The following is a 23411-nucleotide window of genomic DNA, read 5'->3' on the forward strand; positions in this document are numbered from 1 at the left end:
TTTGTGCGATTTTTGATTAGGAAATTGGAATAAATAACACTTTTTGTCAGTGGTAAATATTTGTATTGACTGTGGCATTTGTTGATACCAACACCAAAACAAATATTGGACTTTGGTGTTCTTAATGAATACACACTTGTTTTTGGTTAAATACATATAACCTTTGGAGATAACATTAAATATTCCGTTAGTTCTTTTCTTCGGGATTAATACTATTCGATTACATTCATCACTCCATATAATTTGACTAGTATTAAGAGTAGGTAAAGGTTCATGTTTCTTTTCAATTTTATCAATAATTAAATTCGGTTGTAATTGTTCTATTTCTTGTAACGTAGTACGATTATTAGAATTACGTTTTAATGATTCCTTTAAGTGGTTATCAAAATGATGATTTCGTACTTCTAAAATAGGTCTAAAACGAAAATCATATTGATTCCCACGTTTAAAATACGGTTTTGTTTTATTTTCATAAAACGGCGAACGATCATAAGCCAAAGAAAAGTAGAGTCTTTGCCACGACCGTTTATGCTCATTTTGTTTTGAAATGAACGATAATTTTCCCCAGAATTTTGTTGTCAAAATTTCAATACGCGGAATTTCTAATTCGAATTTATTTAAAGTTTTATAAAATTCTTCGAATAATTGTACAGATATTTCAACGTTTGTTGCTAAATTATTTTTGTTTAAAGTTTTTGCATAAATTATTGGTAAATATTTTTCAGTATTTTTAACTTTTTTAATGATATAATTAATTAAATTTATAATATCTTTTTTCATTGTATCATATAAAAATGAAGAAATTATGAAAAAAGATAAATAGCTTAATGATTTATTTGAGATATATAATGTATGAAGTTGTAATAATTGAAATGCTGATTTCGTATCTTGCCATTTATTATCGTATATATGTAAACCATATTTAGGCTTTATATCGATTTTATTAAATTTAATGAATTGGAACACGTCTAATTCGTCATCATTTTCTTCTTCTTCATTATCATAAAACGACAAATGATAATTATATAAATAATATGAACAAATCAAATTTATGAATTTATTAACAAGTTTTATATCATTTAATTTACCAATTTGTACTATTAAATCAACAATTAAATTATTCACTAAAGTTCGATTATTATATTTCTTTAAAATCGATATAATATCAATACAAGACAAAAACTTATTTAAAAATTCGAAATTATTTAATAAAACTTCATCCAAATAATTAATCAAATCATTCCATTTAAATAAGATTATAAAACTTAAGAAATAAACAAAAGTTATTGATTTAATACATTCATTAAATTCGGGCATTGTAAATGATTCTTTAATAAAGTCATAAGCACATTTACTATCTTCTTCATTTAATTTATAAGAAGATATTATCAAAATCGATAAGCATTTACAACTATGGAAATTACATAAATATTTTGTTAAATCAACTAAGAATTCATTTGAATAATTTTCTATTAATTGTACAAAAAATATCAAAAATTTGTTAATATATTTCTCTTCAATTGCAATAAATTTCTCAATGATTATACATAATATCATTGGATCTTCTGTATATAAGAAATCATGTGTAACGATTATATGTTTAGTAATTTCATTTTTTGTGTTTAATGAATTTAATACTTCTAATATAGTACAAATACTTTCATAATTAATATTATCTGTTTCTACTAATTTAAACAATAATAAAATGTTATTTTCTTCATTATTTAATTCTAAAATCGATTTTAATATGTTTTTAAATCCATTTAATACATTAATATCAATTTTCTTATTTAATATACATGAATTAAATAATTGGATTACATTCATATATACGTTATTTAACTCATTGATATTATTAGTTTCATTTACAAGACTTTTCCAATCATTTAATATAATTGGTATAGTTTTTACATCGGATTTCTCCCATAACCCCGAATTAAATATTAAATGATCTCGATAATTTTTAAGTTCTTTAAATTCATTATCATATGAAAATATAATTTTCCAATTCTTTTTAGTTAATAAATTTGGATTCATATTTAAAAAAAAATCGATAATAGAAAACGCATCAATTAAATCAATTTCTTGTAAAAATTTTTTATTTCTAATCAAAATGTTCATTAAAAAGTTATACAAAATCTCAAAGAAATTTAAATCATTTAAGTTAATAAATGAAAATAATGAAACTAAATATGAAATACCTTTCGATACTTCAAAAACTCGTTCGAATCGATTCACAAATTTAAACATTATACCATTAAATTCACTTGGTTGTCCTTGAATATAATATAAAGTATTTTGTTTTTTTAATCTCGTTGTATATAAAGATATAATTTTCGAATCATTTAATAATCGTATAAAACTTTTTAATGGCGTTTCATATATTTGTTTTGCTAAATTCTTTTGTACAGGTAATGAATAAAAACTAATTTGACCAAATAACATATCGATCATTTCGAAGTTCTTTTCAGTATCTTTATATATATAAATTTTATCTATTTCATTTATCAATGAACTTTTTGTTAATTTTTGTTCATATATTTCATTCGTATTTAATAAAACTTTTAAGTAATTTACCGGATTAAATTCGATATATAAATTATTCCATTGATTTGTAGGTACTTTATTATTAATGATTATAGTATGAAAGATATTTGTAGTTGATTTTATTTCAATGAATTCTTGAAATATTCGTATTAATATATCCGATTGTTTACTTTGTAAATTTACTAATGTAATATATTCCGATTCATTTAAGAAATTCGATATTAAAAACCATAAAGAAAATGCAATTCCATTCGAATGTTCTTTAAATGATATCCCCGGAATTAATATATAATCGAATTCTGTTGATAATAACAAAAAAGTATCCGTTTTCTTTTCTTGTACCATAATCATTTTATCTAAATATTTATACATTAAATGATAATAATTCTTTAAATGATTATATTTATTAGGATTCAAATATCGTAAATATTTAAATAATGTCTTTCGATCACAAATGTTTATTGTTATATTCGAGAATATATTTAAAAGTAATTCAATCGATTCTTCATTATTATTCGTTAATCCAATTTCTTTAAGTACTAAAAAATGGAAATTAAAATGAAATAATTTAAAACATTCAGTGATTGAATTTTCTGTAATGTCTTTTAATAATCGTAAAAAATTAATTTTATATTTCGTCCTAAATAAAATTTTTGAAATTTCATATGTAAATTTGGACTTTATTCGTATGTTCTTAGGATGATTATTACTAATAATAGTTATTAAATATTTATATGCCTTTTCATTAAGTTCATTAGCTAATATTCCATTACTTAATGTTTCCCAATCGATCTTAATGAAATTCGAAACTTTTGGATTCATAAAACATTTAAAGAATTTGATAAATTGATTTTGATTTTGAGGATTTTCTTCAAATTTCTTTGTTAATATTAACAAATAATTATTTGCGAAATTAATTTTGAAATCAATTGTTAAATATTTTATATAAATTGTAAATATTTGGATCATATGATAATATAAATCATTTTCTTTTTTAATAATATTATAAAAAAAGTAATTAATAATTAAACTTTTAGAAAATGTATCGAAATCATTTTTATATTGATTTAATAAATTCAAATAAATATTTATTATATGTTTATAACAGTTTTCATTCTTTAATAAAACTTTTAACTTTTTAATAAATTTTTTATTTTCCGATAAATATTTACATAATTCATGATGATTTTCTAATAAATAATTAATCTTTTGTAAAAACTCAATGAAATATTCCGAATTCTCATTGTTTAATTTAGATGTTATACATGAACTTAATTGTGTAATAAATGGCGTTTCAAATGGAGAAATGTTTAAATATATATAATGTATTATTTCATTCGCAAATATTATATTAGAATTATTAAAATATTCAACAAAAATATTTGAAACTTCTTCAATGGATGAATAACTTGAGATTAATTTAAAGATTAATACACGAATTGGTATTAATATTGATAATTTTCCGGTTCTTTTGGCTTCAATAAAGTTAATTTCTGGATTAAAAATTTTCGGATTTATTATGAAATCTTGAAGTGAAATTTTGGATTCATTAAATAAACTTAAAAATTTATAGTTATTCCGCTTTAAAAAATGTATAAATAATAAGATTAACGTTATAAAATTAACTTCAGAACAATTATATTCATTATAATTTATTTTCATTAACATATTAATAAAATGATACATAGCTTTTTTGGATAGTAATTGAGTCAAAATTGTCATCTTCCCAACCATGTTTTTGGATTCATTTAAATAATATATTAATGTCCCAATGGTTGAAAAGTCATTTTTATGATTTGCTCCAAATGGAAATTCGACTGCGTCTAACGGTTGCTTGCCGATCATTTCGAATACAAATTGGACGAAATTCGGAAATTCAATTGAACTGATTCTGATGAATTCAATGCATAACCCTAAAATTGGAAATACTAATGAATCATTTGGATTTCTCCCGTATATCTGTTTAAGAACTTGATATATGTTTAAAAGCTCTTGGTTTATTGGGAAATTTATTTTGTTTTTGTGGGATTGTGCAAAATGTAATACACATAAAATATGAAGATTGGCATTAACTTGGGTTGAACTATCAGACATGTACGAAAAAAGAAGCAATTCGCATATTGTAAGATGTTGTGGATAAAAATAATCTGGAAGATCACCAAAAAGAACAACTAAAGAATGTAATTCCGAAATTATTTCTTGAATTTGAGAATACTTGGCGGCTTCCTTGTAGACTTTATAAAATAATTTAATGAATAAATCTTGATATTGGATATCTAAAAATTTATATGCATGATTTAATGCCTTTAAAAAAATGTTCCATATTTCTGGTTCCTCGCTAAGAACATTTGTATGGAGAAATGAAAAGAAATTTTGTAATAAAAATATTCCTAATTGATTTCTTAAAAATTCTGAATTAGGCATGGGAAGATTTTCTAGCTCTGGAACAACACGCTTTAAGACACGACAGCTGCTATTGAAATCTTTTCTGTGATCTAAATTTTTATTTTGAATTATTGAAAATTTTGTTTCTGGACGAAAAGATATATCAGAAAGACATTCTTTAGATAAAGGAAGTTTAAATATTTTTGTTTTTTCTATTTCTTTGATTTTAACAATAAGTTTTTCTTCTTCTTTTGATTCCATTTTTTACATCTGTATCGTGGCCGATTCAAATTCACGAGTATAAACGGTTCTATATTGAAATCATGACATATCGTTGCTCTTATTTTTTGATTGAAATAAATAATTGAGATATTTGATAAGGGTATGGTAGGTAGATAAGAGTGTGTTTGTCCGAGCATTGAATTTCCTATCGGCTCATACAAAATACCACTTTTTAAGAGATCAAAAATTCTAAAACAAAGATTGAATAATTTATTTATGTGAAACATTTTTGATAGATTTTGAAGTGAAAGATTTTGACTTCTTACAAGAAAAAAGTATTAGTTGGGGGTTCAATTTCGTCTGTATCTTCATTAGGTTTTTCATCTGTTGTATTAGGAATATTTTTCTGATGTCTATGGAAACGAATCAAAACTACTACTAATGAAATGAGTAGAATTATTGCAACACTACCACAAATTAAACCAATTAATATTGGTTTTGATAAAGTTTTAGATTTATTGGAATAATCATTTGTAACTAAGAAATAACCTGAATAATGAATTAAAGTTGGTAATAAAACAGTTTGATAATTATAATTAATAGAATTTGTAATTATAAATGTTAAAGTTGAATCATGTTCAGTTAATATTTTGGCGAATGAAATAAAGGAATTTAAAATCGTAAATGATACAGAAATTGTAATAGAATTGGTTGTAAAGTATGAGTGTGATATAGATACCCCATAATATGTGAATGTTTGTGATTGTATATTCATAGTGGGATATATATTGTCAATCGTAGAAGTTAATTCTTGAGTTTCTGATATTGTTTCTACAAATGTATGTTCAATTGTTTCAGATTTTTCATGATCATTATCATCTACTCTATCATTAATAATTAAATTTTGTTTGTTTGGAATATCTTCTAATTTCACAGTTCCTCCATAAATAACATTAAGTTTCTTTTCACTTGTAATTTTCAAATTAGGCATTTTATATGATGAAAGAATAATTGTTAGATTTTTTGATGTTACTTTAATTTCAATTTCTTTGAAATTATTTGATATTATTTTCGTTTCATTTACTTCAATTTCGTCATCTTTTATTTCGATTTGATTTACTATACAGTTTTGTATTGTTATTGATTTTCCACATAGAAAAGTTTGCATTATTTTTAATGAATTTGTATCTGTGATTACATTATTTGCATTAAGTATTTCAGGTGTATTATTTCCAATGAAATTTAATCCTTTCATTTCTAAATCCCATAATGTAATATTTTCTTTCCCCTTAAATCCAATATATAAATTTTGAAGTTTGGTTGTTGAATGTTTGATTAAATCACTATAATTCGTTATTTGATCATTATTAATCCATAAAGGAGAACCATCTTCAGTTTTTATTTGATAATTTTTTTGTAATAAAACCCATGGATCAATGGTTGGAGCTTTTGTTGTAACTTCAGTTGGATACTTTGATAAAAGAATATTAATATCGCTATCTTGAACCATTTTATAAAATTTATTGAGATTAGCTTCTGTTGAAAATTTATTATATTCTTTAGAACATGTTTTACTGTCATTTTCATAATATGATGAACATATATAGTTCGGGAAACAATCTACTGCCCAGAATTCATAATCAATGTTTTGTGAAGAATTCCATTTCTTTGAAGTAATGGATACTTGACAATGTGATTCAAAAGAAATTTCTGATATATTTTCAATTTCTATAACTATTAGTTTCTTTTCAAGATGAATAACTTTGGTTGAAAGTAATTTGTCATCACATTTCACAGAACCTGTAGTGCCTGATGGAAATTCAATCATAAATTTTGGTACAAGTGAAATTCGAGGATATATTAAGCGATAAGGAACTGGACCTGGTGGAGGATATGCAATGAAATCTTGTGAATTAGATAAATTATACCAACCAAGTACTAATTGAGATGTGTAATTATCATAAACACCAAATGCACTTTCAGAAAGAGATGGGGCGAAAAGTTTCATACGATGTCTAACTTCCTTACTGAATTCACCTTCATCTTGAACAAATGCATCTATAGCACGGTGGGATGGGGAAGATCCTTTGTTAATATTTGAATTCATAATAGCAGTCATAGCATCTTTATTACAACACTTGGATTGAGGACATGATTTTAAATATGGAAACTCAGGATTTAAAGCTATAATCATACAACCTTTTTGCGCTGCTATTTGTTTTGATCCTCTATTGTATGTAACTGATGACAATCCAACCAGATTTCGATAAAAGTTTGTACGCCTCTCTACGTCATCTACAGTTTCAGGATTCAATATCCCAAGATCGCAATTATCTGGATCAGAAGGAGCAATCCAACTCCATCCCGAATTTGCTATATATTGATTTTTCATCATTAAGCAAACTTCCTCTTTTGTTCTATTTTGTAACTTTAAAAGCTGTTCAGGAGTATATGGATAAGCAAGATTAAATAAAATTAATATTAAATACATTAATACTGAATTATTGATTTAAACTTTATAAATTGAGATCAAAGTACCTTTTAAGAAGTACTCAAATTTGAATATTGGAAAACTCGGATTTATGTAGATAGACGCCAGTGTAATGAATTAATTGTACCAATCAAATGGTTTTTAGTTAATTTTCTGTTTCTGCCTCCAATTTTATGTCTCAAGAGCCAAATTTATCATTTTCAAAACAAATTAAATACATTTATTAAATATCATCGTCAACTTCCAGATCGAGATTTGTTTCCAATCTTTCTACCTCATTTACTCTTGTGAGTTGCCGTGTCACTCCTTTGCTTTCACTCGCCAATTTATCAAATGTGTCCAAGTGTTTCCTGAGAGATTCAACAATAGCTTTCTTGACCGTATCGCGAAGCTCTGGCGTCATTTCCTGCGGACCGTGGTTAGCATTCGGGTCTTCTTTGTCCCGTCCTTTCCTTCGCGTGTATCGATGCTTGATTCGAGCTCGATGTCGTGGAGTATTAGATTCATCGTTTTCATTTGGTTTGTGTTCTTTAGGCGCCATGAACTCAGGAATCGTTTGGTTATATTCATTGGAACATGAATTAACGATTTCGGGGATTTCGTCAAGCATTGATGAGATTTGTACATATGCTAATGAATACGTTAAATTGGTCTGTGGTGGCTCAGTTTGAGGCTCTCTTAAAATTTCATTTAGTTTTTGAAGTAATTCGCGCTTAGTTTCGCCATCATCGATTTTCATGATTAATTCGGAGATCGATTCAACTTTCATATCCCAAAACCTGTTGAAACCTGTGATGCCAAGAATGTCAAAACAACGCTCTGTGAGATCAAATAAGCTTTCATAGAGACTTGGAGTATATTTAAGATTCCATTTGGAATTTGCTTCTTCAAATGCAGGTGCTCTATCATCAACAAGGACATCTCCATCTATTTGTTCTTCATTTGTTTTAGAATTTCCTTTAACAACTTTTTCAATTCTATCAAAAATACAAGATATTATTTCTTCGACACATCTATTCCTTTCACTTTCATGTAATGACTTATCAATGGTTGCTCTAAATTCGGAAAGATTTGGAGCTGATACATCACATCTCCCATGAAGGGAGACCGTTAAAGGTAGATCGGTTTCGGCAGTTGGGGTGGTCCGCATTATCCACTTTTCTGTAAAACAACCGGCGATGTTAGATTTGAATGCGAACTCGAACCTTTTGGAATTGCCAGGAAGAATAGAGCCACTCCGCTGAACAAAAGAGAACTCAGACGGAGAAGGGTCTTTTAGGCCTTTAGCAACAATAAAAGATTCAGAATCTCTCCAATTAAAATTATCAATATCTTCAACAGGTTTCCGAATTGGAACACGAGATGAACCTGAGCCAAGTAAAAGTGTTACGTCTTTTGCTTTTTCCCATTTGTAATAAACAGCAGTAGTTCCGGTGTTTTTAACATCAACAAACATCGATTTTGCAATTCCGGGTTCTGTTGTGAAAAAAAGTCGATTTTTGTTAATTGATAGTCGTACAACGCTTTGTATTGACTCTTCGTTTTCTGTAGTTATCTCTTCTTCTGGAATTTCTTCATGTTCATCTTCTGGTGGATTTACATTTTCAAATTGTGATAAATCAATAGGTTGACCAACAACAATAAGACCATTAAAATCCGGATTATGTGGCTTAATTTTGCCCAGAAATGATTTAAGCTGTTTGACACGCTTTTTGTAGTATTTCGATTTGAAAAAATCTGTCGGTCTTGAACCAGGAACATCTTCCATGATTGTAGGATCGCCTATAGCTTCATATGTGACTGGATGCGGTTTCTCTGGCTGTGCAAAAAGGTCACCAATTCGTGGAATTGGTTTCCATACACCAGAATCTTTCGTTGATAAAATATTAACAACTTGAGAAATTAAAGCTCTCTCTTCATTGACTCTTCTAAATTTTTCATCACTAAACATTGATAATGTTGATGGGTCTCTATTTGTTAATTCGGCTAATCTTTGAGCTTGCTCTTTCCAATGTTTTTGAACTTTTTCATGATACTTCATTGCCCTTTCTTCGCGCGTTGCTTCAAATGGTTTGTATTCTTGTAAACGTCGTTGGCGATTTGGATCTTTTGTTCTCATAAAGTATCAATTAAAATAACGTAAAAACGGTTTATAAGAACTAATAATGAAAAAGTCGATTTTTGAATGAAAAACGATAATATTATCGTTCAAAATCGTAATGAAGAAAACAAAAACGATTTCGTTCTTATCTGCATGTTTCTGCTTATTTATTTCCTTAAAATTAGATAAATTACTCGAATTATTTCCAAGCAAATGTTAACATTTAAGTAATTATTCATAATAATTCATTATCAATTTCAATCAGATATCAAAAAATTTGATAACAAAAAAAGTCAAAAAGCGGTCGTTTAGAAGCCGCAAACTGTTGGACGCTTTGTGGAGAGGATCTTCTTTTGTGAAGCGTGAGCTGGACGGATTTGTCTCTTAAGGATTGGGAACTTAACGCTAGGGTTAAGGAACATACGAAGGTTGTGATGAACAACATCTTCATCTTTGATTTCGCTAACACGAATGATTGAGATGTTCTTAGCTTGAACGTTATGAGTTCCAGCCATTTCCTGGTAGAGGCGGAGAACAGCTCCTTCTGTTGTTGTGTCACGGAATTCCTTATAAATGTTGTTGATTGAATTTGTAGCACGATAAGTTAACCAAATTCCATAGTTCTTGACGCGTTCAGGTTCAGGTTCAATGACGTGCTTAACTGCAAGGATTTCACCATGTGCTTTCTTGAGACGAGCAATTCGACGAGCAACACCCCAGAATTTTGATTTAGCAATAACTTCGTCAGGAGCAAAAACTTGAACGCGGATAGCAGCTGGGTTTGGAACAGCTTCAGTTGGGAGAGGGCGAGCAATTACCTCGTAATTCTTGAGCATCTCCAAAAAAGGAAGGGCCATACCGACATGTTAGTTGAAATAAAAACCACCACAGAGAGAACGTTTGCCTCTCTCAATTTTTTAAAGATATACGATCAAATTCTTTTTAATTTGTTTATTATGCTTCTTGAATTTCGTAATGTGCTATATAATCATTGAAATAACGAAAGAGTTGTGCCCACCAAGACATTTCGTCTGAGACACTCCAATATTCAATATATTTTATGCCCGGACACATACTTTCGATTTCTTTTGGATCATATGTTCCCCACTTAAAACGTGCCGACGTTTTAGATACAGTATCATGCTTATCACTATGTGCAACAGCAAATGGTGTCATAAGCTCCACTACAAATGATGCGCCTGGGAATTTATTCTTGAGATATTCCAATATCTGAACATTTTCTTCACGTGTGAAGTACATTACGGTCCCTTCACACAACAAGATCACTTTTCTTCCATTTGCTTTCACATCATCACACCATGATTGATCAAATATATTTTTTGGAATCGCATGATGTCTTTCTGTGTCATTAATAAACTTACTTCTAAAATCTATGACTTCAGGTAAATCAAGATCATACCAGTCAAGTTGACCATTATCTAATCGAAAGAATCTGGTATCAAGTCCACAACCAAGATTCACAACAACGCAATTTGGATTTTCATTTATAAGCTTTTTTAGGCATCGATCAATTAGAATTGTTCTTGATTGACAGCCAGCCATAGACATTGCACCTTCGAACTTTGAGAAATCATAGTCAATTTGATTCTTAATCTCCAAAGCTAATGGATCTGTAAACCTTATTTCATTTTGAGGCTTTTCTTGCTCGAGTGCCCTCGCTAGAAGAGGTATAAGTAAGGTCTCAGGAACACCAGTTAATTCACACTTCGACATAAGTGAAATGAAGTAAGAATTCTGTTACATCAAAGTTGATTTGTGTACTTTACTCATATCACTTTCGATCGCTACTATGGTTCTATGTTACAAAATATACATGTATATTAAATATAAAAGGATATTAGAAATATGGAAATTATTATACTTGCTAAAAGCACAGAAGAAGAAATAGAACTATATTTTTACGCAAAGCAAATCTCATAATTAATTGTCATCAATCATTTAAAAAGATGTAATTAATAAAAATTTACATGATACAATTTGCTTCATATTAGAATTTTATAGAAACACTTTTAATATTTACAAATTCTAAATATGAAAATATAAGCTGCTATCGATTACGAGGAATTTTTTAAATAAAAAAATAACTGTAAAACAATGTCTATTCTTTTAAACATAATAAAATCAGTTCATGCAAATTGATAAAATTAAATTCATCAAAAAAACATTCATTTCTAATGTGGTCTTTTATTTAACAATTAATATTGATTTTTATTATATTCTGGTTAAGATTGAGTTGCTGTTGGATGCATTTTTTCTCTGTTCTGCCAAAAGTTATCTTCTTTTGGTGGCAAAAAATTTGGGCAAAACAGCATCAAAGAAGTGGAATCGAAAAAATCATTGCCCTTAAAATCGAGCTTGATTTCGTGTACAGACTTAGTAGCAAATAAGTCTTCTACACATGACGAATTTGGTTGCTTGAGCATTCTGACTTTTTCTTCATATGATTCAAAGGAATTTCCGACAATGATGAGATGTTGTAGCTGAGATTCATCCCAGTTAGCAAGGAGTAAGTTATGATATAGAAAACGAGGACAATGTGGCATGTAAAATGCAGTATTTGGAGAAAACTTTATAAATCCCTCTAAATCTTCCTCTTCACATTCAAACCCCATTCTCGTAAGTATAGAACGACAACTTTCACATAAAACAGGATCAAAATATGTGATGTTCTGGATGTTGCATTTTGTAGAAAGTTTTAAAATAAATGAAGTTTGAAGCCTAGCAGCAGCGCTTTTACATGGATCTCCTATACCTAGGCAACGAATTGAATTTATTCCCTTTTTGTTGAATTCATCACATAATACATCAAATGCTGGAAATTGATTTACTTCTATTTTGTTAATTTCATCCTCAAGATTTTCAGGTGGGATTGTTAAATAAACAATAGGTATTGGTTTTGATATTCTCTTTCTTCTCCTTGACATTCTTGACCAAAAGAACGTTAAAAAGAAACATCGAAACTTGCTTGAAAAAAGAAAATATAACATTATTTTTAGTTACGTTCACCACGAATTCTTTGTGCAAGTTGAACATCACGTTCCATAATAGTAACACGATTTGCATGAATTGCACAAAGATTTGTATCTTCAAAGAGACCTACAAGATAAGCTTCAGAAGCTTCTTGAAGAGCTGCAATTGCTGATGATTGGAAACGAAGATCACCACGGAATCCAGATGCGATTTCACGAACAAGACGTTGGAATGGAAGCTTCCTAATTAAAAGATCTGTACTCTTTTGATATTTACGGATTTCACGAAGAGCAACTGTACCTGGTCTGAAACGATGTTGCTTCTTAGCACCCTGTGAATCAACAACAGGTGTTGACTTACGAGCTGCCTTAGCACCGAGTGATTTACGTGGAGTCTTACCACCAGTAGATTTACGAGCAGTTTGCTTTGTACGAGCCATGAATTTTATAAAAATGAGTTAAAAGATTTTACCGCCAAATTGATTCAAAACGCGCGGGCTTTTTTAGATACAAAATGTCATTTTAGATCACATTAAATTCAAACTAATTTCAATTCGAAAAACGGTTTACATACAATAACTTTTTTGAATAATATTATTTACTAATAAGCACTCGTAATCATTTTAAAGTAATAACCATTGTCTACCAAGAGGTTGCTAATACCAAATATACTTTGAAATTCCACAGAATTAAAATTAAAATAATTTTTATATATTATGGGTTTGTAAAATGATACATTTCATATAAGTCACTCCTTGCATGACAAAATGCTAATGCAGTATCGACAGATATTTTGAAAATTGGCGCTGGTTCATGGAATCTTGAGCCCATCACACTCACTAGTGCTCTCTGTGCCGGTGAATACACTGCAGATGTTGAGTGTTCTCTTGGCAACATAAAAAGACCAGAATTATTTACAATGCCATCACTTATCGATAATGTATTATTATCTGGTCTGACATGAAATGCAAACCACCAGTGACGTTTAACATCGAGGGCGAATATGTGCATAAACCTTTGGCTAGATTCGCCTCCAACGAGGAAAATATACTCATCACCAGAAATTAGTGTGGCATGTGGTAAGTTTGCAGAAGGCTCTGTACCAGTGCATGGGAAAGGCTCAAAATGGCATGTAGTAGGATCAAATGTACTCATTGGCGTTCCCGATGATCCGAAGATGAAGTACTTCCCTTGGTAAAAACAAAAGGCTGGAGCCGCTATACCAGTCTGAGAGGTCGAAGCTTTCTGCCAAACACCTTCGGTGATGTCGATGCGATATAGACCATTGTGAATTCGACCATCGTAACCAGCCCAGAGAAAGAGATATCTGTCTGAGGCAAAAAGAGCTGGGTTTGTACGAGCTGCAGGAAGAGTTCCTGTAACTGGAATTTCATGAACTGAACCGTCATCTAAATTTATGTAATGAAGATCGGAAAAGAATTGACCATTGGCAGTGCCTCCAAAAATAACCATGTTTCGACCCATTAAACACGCAGAACAATATTGTCGTGGCTCATGAAGTTGTCTATTGATAATTCGCCATTTCATAGATCCGAGATTTAACGCCCAACAATCATTGAGGCAAACACTGTTTGGGTCTGAACCATATGCAATAACAATAGAATCTGTAACTGGATCATAAACATGACATTGGCCTATTCGAGGCGTAGGTGATATTCCGTTGGATAAATGCATTGACCATTTTCCATAATAAGCTGTGTTCATTAATTGTGTTGGTCTATCTTGAATCAAATCGGGTTTAAAACTGGATGAATAATTGGCTTCTGTACGTTGAGATGTGATAGGAGTATATTGAAGTGTATCAAACATTTTTGCGTAGGTTTGTTTATTTGCTTGACTTGTTTCGTTTCCCATCCTTGTTCAACTGAAGTATTTTGAGAAGATAGTCGGTCAGGTAAACCGACACCAGTAGCGGAAAAAGTCAATTTCTGAAGAAAGAGAACAAAGTTAACGCAAATTTGAGAAGAGCGATATCTATCGGGCGTTGTAAAATAACGGAACAACATAAAATGTTTTTGCTGAAAAAAAGTATTTGATTGGATTCTAGAAAACACAATGTTTTTGTTTTAATTAAGATACTGCTATTGTTTCTAATTTAGTTTCAAAAAACTAACATTTTCAGGAACAAGTATATATTATCAATACAACAACATTATCATTGATGCTTAAGACATGTAGAAAGCAGGCCCTTGGTATTAAAATGCTTTTTTATTATTAGATTAAGGAAATGCTCTTATAATACCAAACTCAAAATGCTTATCTTTGTGAACTGAGATGAGGCCCTCTTGAATGTGTTTGCTTTAACGAGTGTATAATCATGTATATTCAAAATAAATTTTGAATGAAATAAAATTGGCTGTGTTTCTCATGATAACAGAACAAATTGAATAGGCAACTCCTTAGGAGTTTCTTTTGATGTAAGTAATAAGAATGTCAACTTTTAGTAATAATTCGTATTTTAAAATTTGAGAGCTCCTGAGTTTTAACCAGAAAAAACGAAAGACATCATGTAATGTCATGCTTCCAAAGTTTATGTATATTCTTTACAGTGAGTGTTTCTAGATCCATCTCCTAATTGAATTTAAAAAACAGATTTAGGCATAAGAAATAAAACCAAAATGATAGCTAACACTTGGACTATAGAATCATTTTGTTATTTTTTGTGCATAACTCGAGTTATAAGGTTTTCGAGCTTTTGCCACAGCTCACATAAAACGGGGTACCCTGACGATGGAAAAATTTGTCTTTTATTCCTGAATAAGTGGTGGTGGAAGTCGTTCAACAATCTCTTGTCTCTGTTCAGCAGTGTAAATTTCGAACATTCCTGTTGAAGCTCTAGCACAAGCGACTTCAATGTTATTTTCACTTAATTTCTCCTGAATAACTTGTCTAAGAGTTGACAATGCGAGGTCTTCTGCTTCTTTAAGTGTGAGGCCATCATGGTATGATTCACGAAGGATGGCTTCAGCACCTTCGCTACCTCCACCAATGGCACGAGCTCGACATTTAGTATATGTACCACTTGGATCAGTGTGATAAAGATATGGCTTTCCATCTTCTACTCCAGAAACAAGGAGAGCTGTACCAAATGGACGTGACATTTGTCCTTCGCGTTTCTTTTTCCTTCCTTCACCAAATGAAAGTGCTAAATCGCAAACAGATTCAGTTACTGCATGGATACCAATTGGTTCACCGAATGAAAAGCGATGATTTTGAGCTGCAACACGCATGTGATCAACCATTGTTCTACCATCTGCTGTAAGACCGGCCATAACAACGCCAATGTGATCATCAATAGCATAGACTTTTTCGACTGATGATGGGATTAAGAGTGGTGATGAAAGTCTCTTTTCAACAGCAAATACAACACCTTCTGGACAAAGAATTGCGATTGCTGATGAACCAAGTTTGACAGCTTCGTTTGCATACTCGACTTGAAGAAGACGACCATCTGGGCTAAATGTATTTACATTGCGGTCATACTCAGATGAGCTTTGGAACATTTTTTAAGAATAAAAAACAGTCAATTTTTCAATTAAGTTTGTTCGAACAACCAACTCAAAACGACCGTTAATTGACAAGAAGAAAAATTTCTTTTGGAATTTCCTTTAAAAAAATAAAATTCACATATGCTACTCACGAAAATAGGTTAAACAAAAAAAATGTTGTGTGTGTGTTTAGGAATTCCTAGCTAATTAGCTTACTTGGAGAAGCTTGATATCCAAGCTGGGATGAAGCTTGCACAAACTTGTGAAAGGATCATCGATGCTGCTGGTTGGAAGTTTGAGAAGATGAGATGGGAACCTATGAGGAGAAGGAAGCAATAGAATGCATTATTGTAGAAAAGTGTGAAGAAAACTCCTTCTGAAGCCTTGACTTGAACTTGTGCAGTCTTCTTGCTTTTCATTTGTACGCTTCTTTGTTTTGTAACCCATTCAGCAACTTGAGCATAAGCAACTGTAAGTCCAACGACTCCAATAGCATAGGCAACAATAATGTAGACGATTTGTTCTTTGATATCAACTCCACCTACAGCGACATAGAGAATAACTCCAATTAAACTGAAAATTAATCCAAATGGAAGGAACTTAAGACTCTTTGAAAAGCCTCTTGGTTGACGCTTTGATCTAAGTTCATTGTATAATTCGTCTTGGTCTTCCGTATTTCGGTTTGCTCCGGGGCTTTGCTTTCTTGGCATCTTTGCGAGTGGCTCAACTATGTCACTTTTATAACCGATATTATTTAAACGTTCGAAAACCACTGTTTTTATTTTTATGGATGAAAAAGCACAAAGGAACTTTATAATCGGATCACTCATTGGAGCTGTAGCCGTATTCCTATCTGGAATGCTGGTTCTCCTTTATTGTATTTGTATCCATATTCAACACGACGATCTATCCGATATTGAGGCGAATGATGTTTCTAATTCTGATACTGAAATTGATGATGAGCTTCCAGAGGAAATTTAATTTTAGTGCTCAAACACGATCATATTTTTCAAACTTGCATTGAAATCAGGAAAACGAGTTAACGAAGAAACAAAAATTCTGGGTTTGTTAATCAATTTTGTCCATGGAGTAATCATATGTTTTTTATGTAATAATAAAATATAAATTTTATATTTTTGGAGTTTTCTTCAAGAAAAACGTTTAAATTAATGGAGAAATCTTTTGCAAAATCATCAAGACTTATCGATTCATTTTTCCTTGAATTTTTATCTAGTTCAAAATGCAATCTAGATTTCCTCAAGCTTAAAGAATTTCTTCAAAATAATCAATCAATAGATAATTTTTTTGATAGTTTTCTTATTACAGAACCTTCAAAATCTAGATCTCCTAGAAAGATGTTGCCACAATCTCCTGTAGTTTCATCAAAGTCTAAGAGTCCAATTCCCAAATCATATGATAATTCAATTTCATTCAGTAAAACAATAACAAACATAATTCCTCCTTTCTACAAACAAGAAATTACAAATAAAATTGATTTTAATTCCATATATTCTAAAAATCAAATTATTACTTTAGAAATGTTTACTCAAATTCTTTCAGATTTAAGTCTTCCATCTTTTTTTGCCAAGCCAATGATGGAAGCGTTATGTCCTTCTATTCTAGAAACCCAAAATTATGAAATAGTTTATTCCTCTTTTCTACAATTTGCAATTCCAAAACTTGAAAACGCAAATCTTCATGAACAAATTTTTAAAATATTATTAAACAATAACGATCGTCCATATCTTATTCCTTCTGATTTTTCACCCTATATTTCATCGTTAATTAATTCGCATAAATCACTAAAATTTCTTGATCGTGATTCACACTTACATTCTGCATATGAAAATTGCATTATCTCGCGTATATTTTATTGTCTTGATCCAGAGGTTCGCGAAACGATCACATTTCAAAGGTTTACAAATTCCAATTTTTGTGAATGTCTATGTATCGTTGACACAACAGAAGATATATCCGATGTCTTAGATTTTTTTAGTTATGAACATTTTTATGTACTTTATACATTATTTATTGACATTGATATTCAAGATAATGGATTTCTAACAATTGAACAACTTTCATCATATGATTATCATCGAATTTCATTACCACTTTGCCAAAGAATTATACAATTTTTACCTGGTTCGAAAGACATGAATAAAATCACATTTAATGAATTCATATATTTTGTAATTGCTGTTGAAGATAAGACAACAGAAACAGCGTTAAGGCTATGGTTTCATACATGTGACTTAGATGATGATGGAATTCTTTCTATTTATGAAATAAAGCAATTATATAAAATACAAAAAGAAAAAATGATCGAAAATGATATGGACCCGATAAGTTTTGATTACATATATTCACAAATTATAGATTTGATCGGGTGTTGTGAGAATGGAATAACAATGAAAATGTTGAGGAATAGTGGAAAATGGGAAACATTTTTTAATATACTTGTCGACTTTAAGCAGTTCACTGAATGGGAATTCTGTGATCCAATGTATGAAGATAATATGAGTGCGGGTTCTGATGGAATGAAAAGATGGGACAAGTTCTGTGATGAAGAATATATTAAACTTTCATGTTAGTAAAAAAAGTATTGTTTTGATATAAAACTTTATCTATTATTTTTCTAATATTTATAATATATTATGAAACACTACGTAAAACATTTCATATGGTTGTTTGATTTCTCAAAAAAATTAAAGAAATGATAGGATCAAATATTATCGAAATTTGTGATGGTGCATGAAATGAATATTCTCATCTTCAGAACCAATTTCAATTGTTAATATTGTATTTGCAGGTGTTATCCATTCATATATAGATGCATATATAGGAAGTATAACAATTGGCACATTGAATACATACAAAGGAATTCAGGAATGCATATCAATAACACCTTCACAAGCATCAACAGAATTAATTTTCATAATTTTGTACTTTTATACATACATCAAAAATTATTATTTTATACTTTAGACCAAATGAAAAATTATTTTCATGTTGTATCGAAATTCAGTAATGATTGTTTGACTCTGTGCTTCAAGTAATTGAAATGACGATATATGTTTCCAAAAGTGCCGAACTAACATATGAAAATAGATATGATGAAAATGAATATGAAGTTTGATAAATATCCAATTTCATCATAAGAACAAAAGACACATTAATAATATTTGATTATCATATCATATAATAAAAAATGATTTTCTTTTTTTAATGAATATAGACAGACCGCAAAAGAATGCCAGTCATAAACAAACCTCCTTTTTATTATTTTTAGATAGTGTACAATGATATGGTCAAATGGTATGAACAGCTACAACTCCATTAAGAAAGGAGGAATAAATATTAATAATCAAAATTTTTTATTTTTTTATTTACTGTTTATTATAATATTTTAAAATTTATTAATATTTTTTGATAATTATTTCAAAAATTTGGTCTTACACTTGTTGAAGCAGCTCAAGAAGGATCTATTGACATAGTAAAACAACTTCTTGAACAAGGAAAAGATGTTAATACTAGAGGTATTAATTTTTATTGTTTATGATTTATTTTAATATTTTCAGATTTCAAAATTTTATTCGGAAATTAATTAAAACATTTAAAACAGCACTTATTTGTGCCACACTTTTTAGAAAAATAGATATCGTTCAATTACTTCTAGAACAAGAAGGAATTGACATTAATTCAAAAGATATTCATTTATTTAACTTAATGTTTATTTTAATTATGTATTATTTCATAATAGTATTTGGAAATTATTTAAAATATAAGATACAACTTATTGTTGCATCTAAAAATAACTTTATAGATATCGTTCAATTACTTCTTCAACAAAAAGGAATTGATATTAATGTCAAAAATATTTATTTATTCTATTCAATGTTTGTGTTATTCATTTAATATTTCACTCAAGCTTTGCGCTTTGCTCTTTAATCCTTACTGTTAAGGAAAAGCGATACTCGCAAATTCCTTAAAAGGAATCAATTGATCTTAGTTTGCTTACTGCACGTTGGAGCGCATTAAATTGATATCTCATAAAAACACATTTTATTATTTAAATAATAAGCAGAAGAAAAAATTATAAAAATTTATTTATAACAATATTTATTCAGTTACAAGATCTTTCAGTGATGATAACATTTCATGGATTGCGTTGTTGTTATTGTCTAGTTCTAATTGGAGAGTTTCATCTTGTTTTTCCAATTCTTCATTTTCATGTTGAAGATTTTCAAGAACTTTGCGAAGTTTTATAATTTCTTGTTCCTTAGACCGAAGAATTATATTTCGTTCGATTTCTTCGGGATCTCGTTCTTCAAAATCAAAAGCTGACATATCAACTTCGAATTTGGTTGAATTTTCAATAAGTTCATCAAGTCTATTAAGCTTTTGGATTATATTCTTTTCATTTAGTATTTCTTCTAATTCGTCAAAACAATTTTTTTCGATATTTGGAATTAGTAATTTTGAAATGTTTGTAATTCGTTCTTTAGGAATAGATGAAATAAATTTACCCAATTCTTCTGGTGAAAGAGGTTTGAGAGTTTCCTTAAGAAATTTCTGATATACTGAATAAAGCCTTTCTGCACGTGAGTGCATTTTTGATTACGTTTATTTTTAAAAAAGTGACAAATATATGCATATATTGTATATTTTGGCTTAAACAAATTGTTTTTTACTTAATTCAAGATAAGATAGAATTATCTGCTGAAGCAACAATTAAATATTTTGAAACTAATTATAAATATTCTTTTAACATACTTCTTGCGAAATTTCGTTTTGTAATTTGAAATTTGTGATTTTTTAGTAAGAAAACGGAAAAATTTACCTCGTTCTTTTATCGATTCTAAGTATTATGCAAAAAGGAATTGATGTTAATGATAAAGATATTTGTTTGTTTTAATATAGGGGGTGCAAACAGTTTTGACCCCACCCATTTGTTTGAATAAAAAAGATATTTGTTACAAATATACTTTTATTTAAAGAAGTGGTCTTCGTGATTCTTAGTCACCTACTAAAGTCTTTTTATCTATGATAGGAACATAGTTAAAGCTTTCTAAAAGTGGCAATTTGAAATATACATATAATTTCATTTCCATACTCTCGAAATTTTCCTTAACTATTACAAAGAATTAAATATCGTACTATCTTAAATCTAATTACTGATACAGATAAGAACTTCTTTTAAGGCTTTTCTCTTAAGATTTTTAAACAATACTTTTTTTAATGTGAACGATATGCACCTTTATCTTTTTCATATGAATCCAATTTTTGTTACTAATTAGTATTTTCAAAAAAATTATAACATAATTTGATTTATGGATTAAATTTGAATTTAAGATATAATCCATATATCCATATCATTTTGTATAATCGATAAAATAATTGAACATAATTTTTTACATTGAATATTCTTATATATCATCATTGACACTTTATTACGTGATTTTCTATATATTTTTCTAATAAAATATTTAGAAAATTTCTATTACTAATCATTAATTAAATTTGTATTAAATAAATTTTTTATAACTTTAATAAAATCATAGAAAATTATTTCGGAATTTTCGAACCTTTTCCATCTATTGTTCACAGATAGCATATGGGGATCTTTTTTCGACAATATTTTTTTAATACAAGCAATTAAGCCAAATTTTATTTACTTATGTTACATAATACTTCTATTTCTGATTCAATTGATTTTATGGATAAAAATAATTGCTCATCAAGTATTGCATGATTTTTTAATTTTCTTAACTCTAGGCATTTTGCTTCCACCTAAAATCATTGTAAATTAGGTTACCTAAAAAATTTCTATAATATAATTTAGAACCTGTAAAATAGAGACTAAATTCAAAAAAAGCAGTATTTTTTTCTTTATATTAATTGATACCCTATTCTTTGTAGAAAATTTTATTTGATGACATTTTTGAGTTCCTGCTTTTTATTGGGTTTGAAAATCATAAAAGTGACAATCATGAGTAGAAAAAATTCAATCATCTAAATTTCAACAAGTAAACTAAATTTTTAAAAAATATTAAAATAGACATCAAGTTCATTTATTATAGTTTTTATTTATATATAATTTATTTTTCTTGGTCAAGAGGATGTTGAGAAAAGGGGGTCAGGACTTTTTGTACCCTATACAATTTCCAAATAATATTATTTGGTCCAATTCTTTCTCCTCTTCCACATCCCCAAGATTTCAATATCAATAAGTTTCAGATTTCAGAAAAAGATTTATAATAAGGTTATCCATCCACAAGAAAAAAATATCATTTTTAAAAGAATTTGATTTTTTTTAACCATCTTTATGTATAAACCATACTCAAAATAATAAATTTTAACCAAAAATATTTATATATTTAAATATACATTTTTTATTAGCTTAAATATAGTCTCTAGAATGTATTCTGCTTCAATTGAAAGAATTTAAACGGTTTCATATGATTGTAAATTAAAAAGTGACAAAATGGGAATCGTTTCTTCGATTCTTTCTTGGTTCTCAAGCAAAAAAGAGGTAAAAGTATTGATTCTTGGGCTTGACTCAGCAGGGAAAACAACAATATTATACAGGCTTTCTCTCGGACAATATGTGCAACAAGTAGCACCAACAGTTGCATTCAATCTTGAAAAAGTTGAAGTAGGAAATCTTACTTTACGTATTTGGGATATCGGTGGCCAGCAACAACTTCGTCCATATTGGCGCCTTTATTTCAAAGATATTAATGGAATTGTTTTCGTTGTTGATTCTGCAGACAAAGAAAGAATTAACATTTGTAACAGTGAGCTTCATGCTCTGTTAAAAGAAGAAGAACTTAAAGGCATTCCATTGATAGTTTTAGCAAATAAACAAGATCTTGAAGATGCTATGAAACCAGAAGAAGTAAGCCAAAAATTAGACTTATCATCAATCAAAGACAGAGATTGGACTATAATGCCAACAAGTGCCTTGAATGGAGATGGCGTTTCTACTGCATTTGAATGGCTATCAGAAAATATGGAAGGAAAATAATTTATTAAAATAAAAACTTTCAACTTTTTATAGTGTAATTATGCACGAACGAAAACATATTGACATTTTTTGTACTCATAATCAATTATTTATAAACATTTTTATAAACATTATTTGATATTTACTGTTCTTTTTTAGC

The 23411-nt window shown here is 29.1% G+C and overlaps 9 protein-coding genes across 9 annotated transcripts; 1 reads left to right on the plus strand and 8 right to left on the minus strand.

Moving 5' to 3' along the window:
* Positions 1 to 7868: 7868 nt before the first annotated feature.
* On the minus strand, positions 7869 to 9764 carry GO595_007179 (MYCBP-associated protein-like; the record flags this gene model as incomplete). The annotated part of the gene is made up of 1 exon (XM_067920614.1): positions 7869 to 9764. One exon carries the CDS (start codon positions 9762 to 9764, stop codon positions 7869 to 7871), a length of 1896 nt encoding a protein of 631 aa, XP_067772698.1.
* A 290-nt stretch (positions 9765 to 10054) lies between these two features.
* On the minus strand, positions 10055 to 10582 carry GO595_007180 (ribosomal protein L18ae; the record flags this gene model as incomplete). The annotated part of the gene is made up of 1 exon (XM_067920615.1): positions 10055 to 10582. One exon carries the CDS (start codon positions 10580 to 10582, stop codon positions 10055 to 10057), a length of 528 nt encoding a protein of 175 aa, XP_067772699.1.
* A 118-nt stretch (positions 10583 to 10700) lies between these two features.
* On the minus strand, positions 10701 to 11480 carry GO595_007181 (class I SAM-dependent methyltransferase; the record flags this gene model as incomplete). The annotated part of the gene is made up of 1 exon (XM_067920617.1): positions 10701 to 11480. One exon carries the CDS (start codon positions 11478 to 11480, stop codon positions 10701 to 10703), a length of 780 nt encoding a protein of 259 aa, XP_067772700.1.
* Positions 11481 to 11989: 509 nt separating this feature from the next.
* On the minus strand, positions 11990 to 12691 carry GO595_007182 (SRR1-like protein; the record flags this gene model as incomplete). The annotated part of the gene is made up of 1 exon (XM_067920618.1): positions 11990 to 12691. The coding sequence occupies one exon, from the start codon at positions 12689 to 12691 to the stop codon at positions 11990 to 11992; it is 702 nt and encodes a 233-aa protein (XP_067772701.1).
* A 68-nt stretch (positions 12692 to 12759) lies between these two features.
* On the minus strand, positions 12760 to 13176 carry GO595_007183 (histone H3.2; the record flags this gene model as incomplete). The annotated part of the gene is made up of 1 exon (XM_067920619.1): positions 12760 to 13176. The coding sequence occupies one exon, from the start codon at positions 13174 to 13176 to the stop codon at positions 12760 to 12762; it is 417 nt and encodes a 138-aa protein (XP_067772702.1).
* Positions 13177 to 13450: 274 nt separating this feature from the next.
* GO595_007184 (Kelch motif family protein) lies at positions 13451 to 14611 on the minus strand (the record flags this gene model as incomplete). The annotated part of the gene is made up of 1 exon (XM_067920620.1): positions 13451 to 14611. The coding sequence occupies one exon, from the start codon at positions 14609 to 14611 to the stop codon at positions 13451 to 13453; it is 1161 nt and encodes a 386-aa protein (XP_067772703.1).
* Positions 14612 to 15504: 893 nt separating this feature from the next.
* GO595_007185 (Proteasome subunit alpha type-5) lies at positions 15505 to 16260 on the minus strand (the record flags this gene model as incomplete). Its single annotated transcript, XM_067920621.1, has 1 exon — positions 15505 to 16260. The coding sequence occupies one exon, from the start codon at positions 16258 to 16260 to the stop codon at positions 15505 to 15507; it is 756 nt and encodes a 251-aa protein (XP_067772704.1).
* Positions 16261 to 16457: 197 nt separating this feature from the next.
* GO595_007186 (translocon-associated protein subunit gamma-like) lies at positions 16458 to 16955 on the minus strand (the record flags this gene model as incomplete). The annotated part of the gene is made up of 1 exon (XM_067920622.1): positions 16458 to 16955. One exon carries the CDS (start codon positions 16953 to 16955, stop codon positions 16458 to 16460), a length of 498 nt encoding a protein of 165 aa, XP_067772705.1.
* Positions 16956 to 22729: 5774 nt separating this feature from the next.
* GO595_007187 (ADP-ribosylation factor-like protein 1) lies at positions 22730 to 23272 on the plus strand (the record flags this gene model as incomplete). The annotated part of the gene is made up of 1 exon (XM_067920623.1): positions 22730 to 23272. The coding sequence occupies one exon, from the start codon at positions 22730 to 22732 to the stop codon at positions 23270 to 23272; it is 543 nt and encodes a 180-aa protein (XP_067772706.1).
* Between the last annotated feature and the right edge of the window lie 139 nt (positions 23273 to 23411).

Source organism: Histomonas meleagridis, assembly GCF_020186115.1.
Source record: "Histomonas meleagridis strain 2922-C6/04-10x chromosome Unknown contig_51, whole genome shotgun sequence".
Lineage (NCBI taxonomy): Eukaryota > Parabasalia > Tritrichomonadida > Dientamoebidae > Histomonas > Histomonas meleagridis.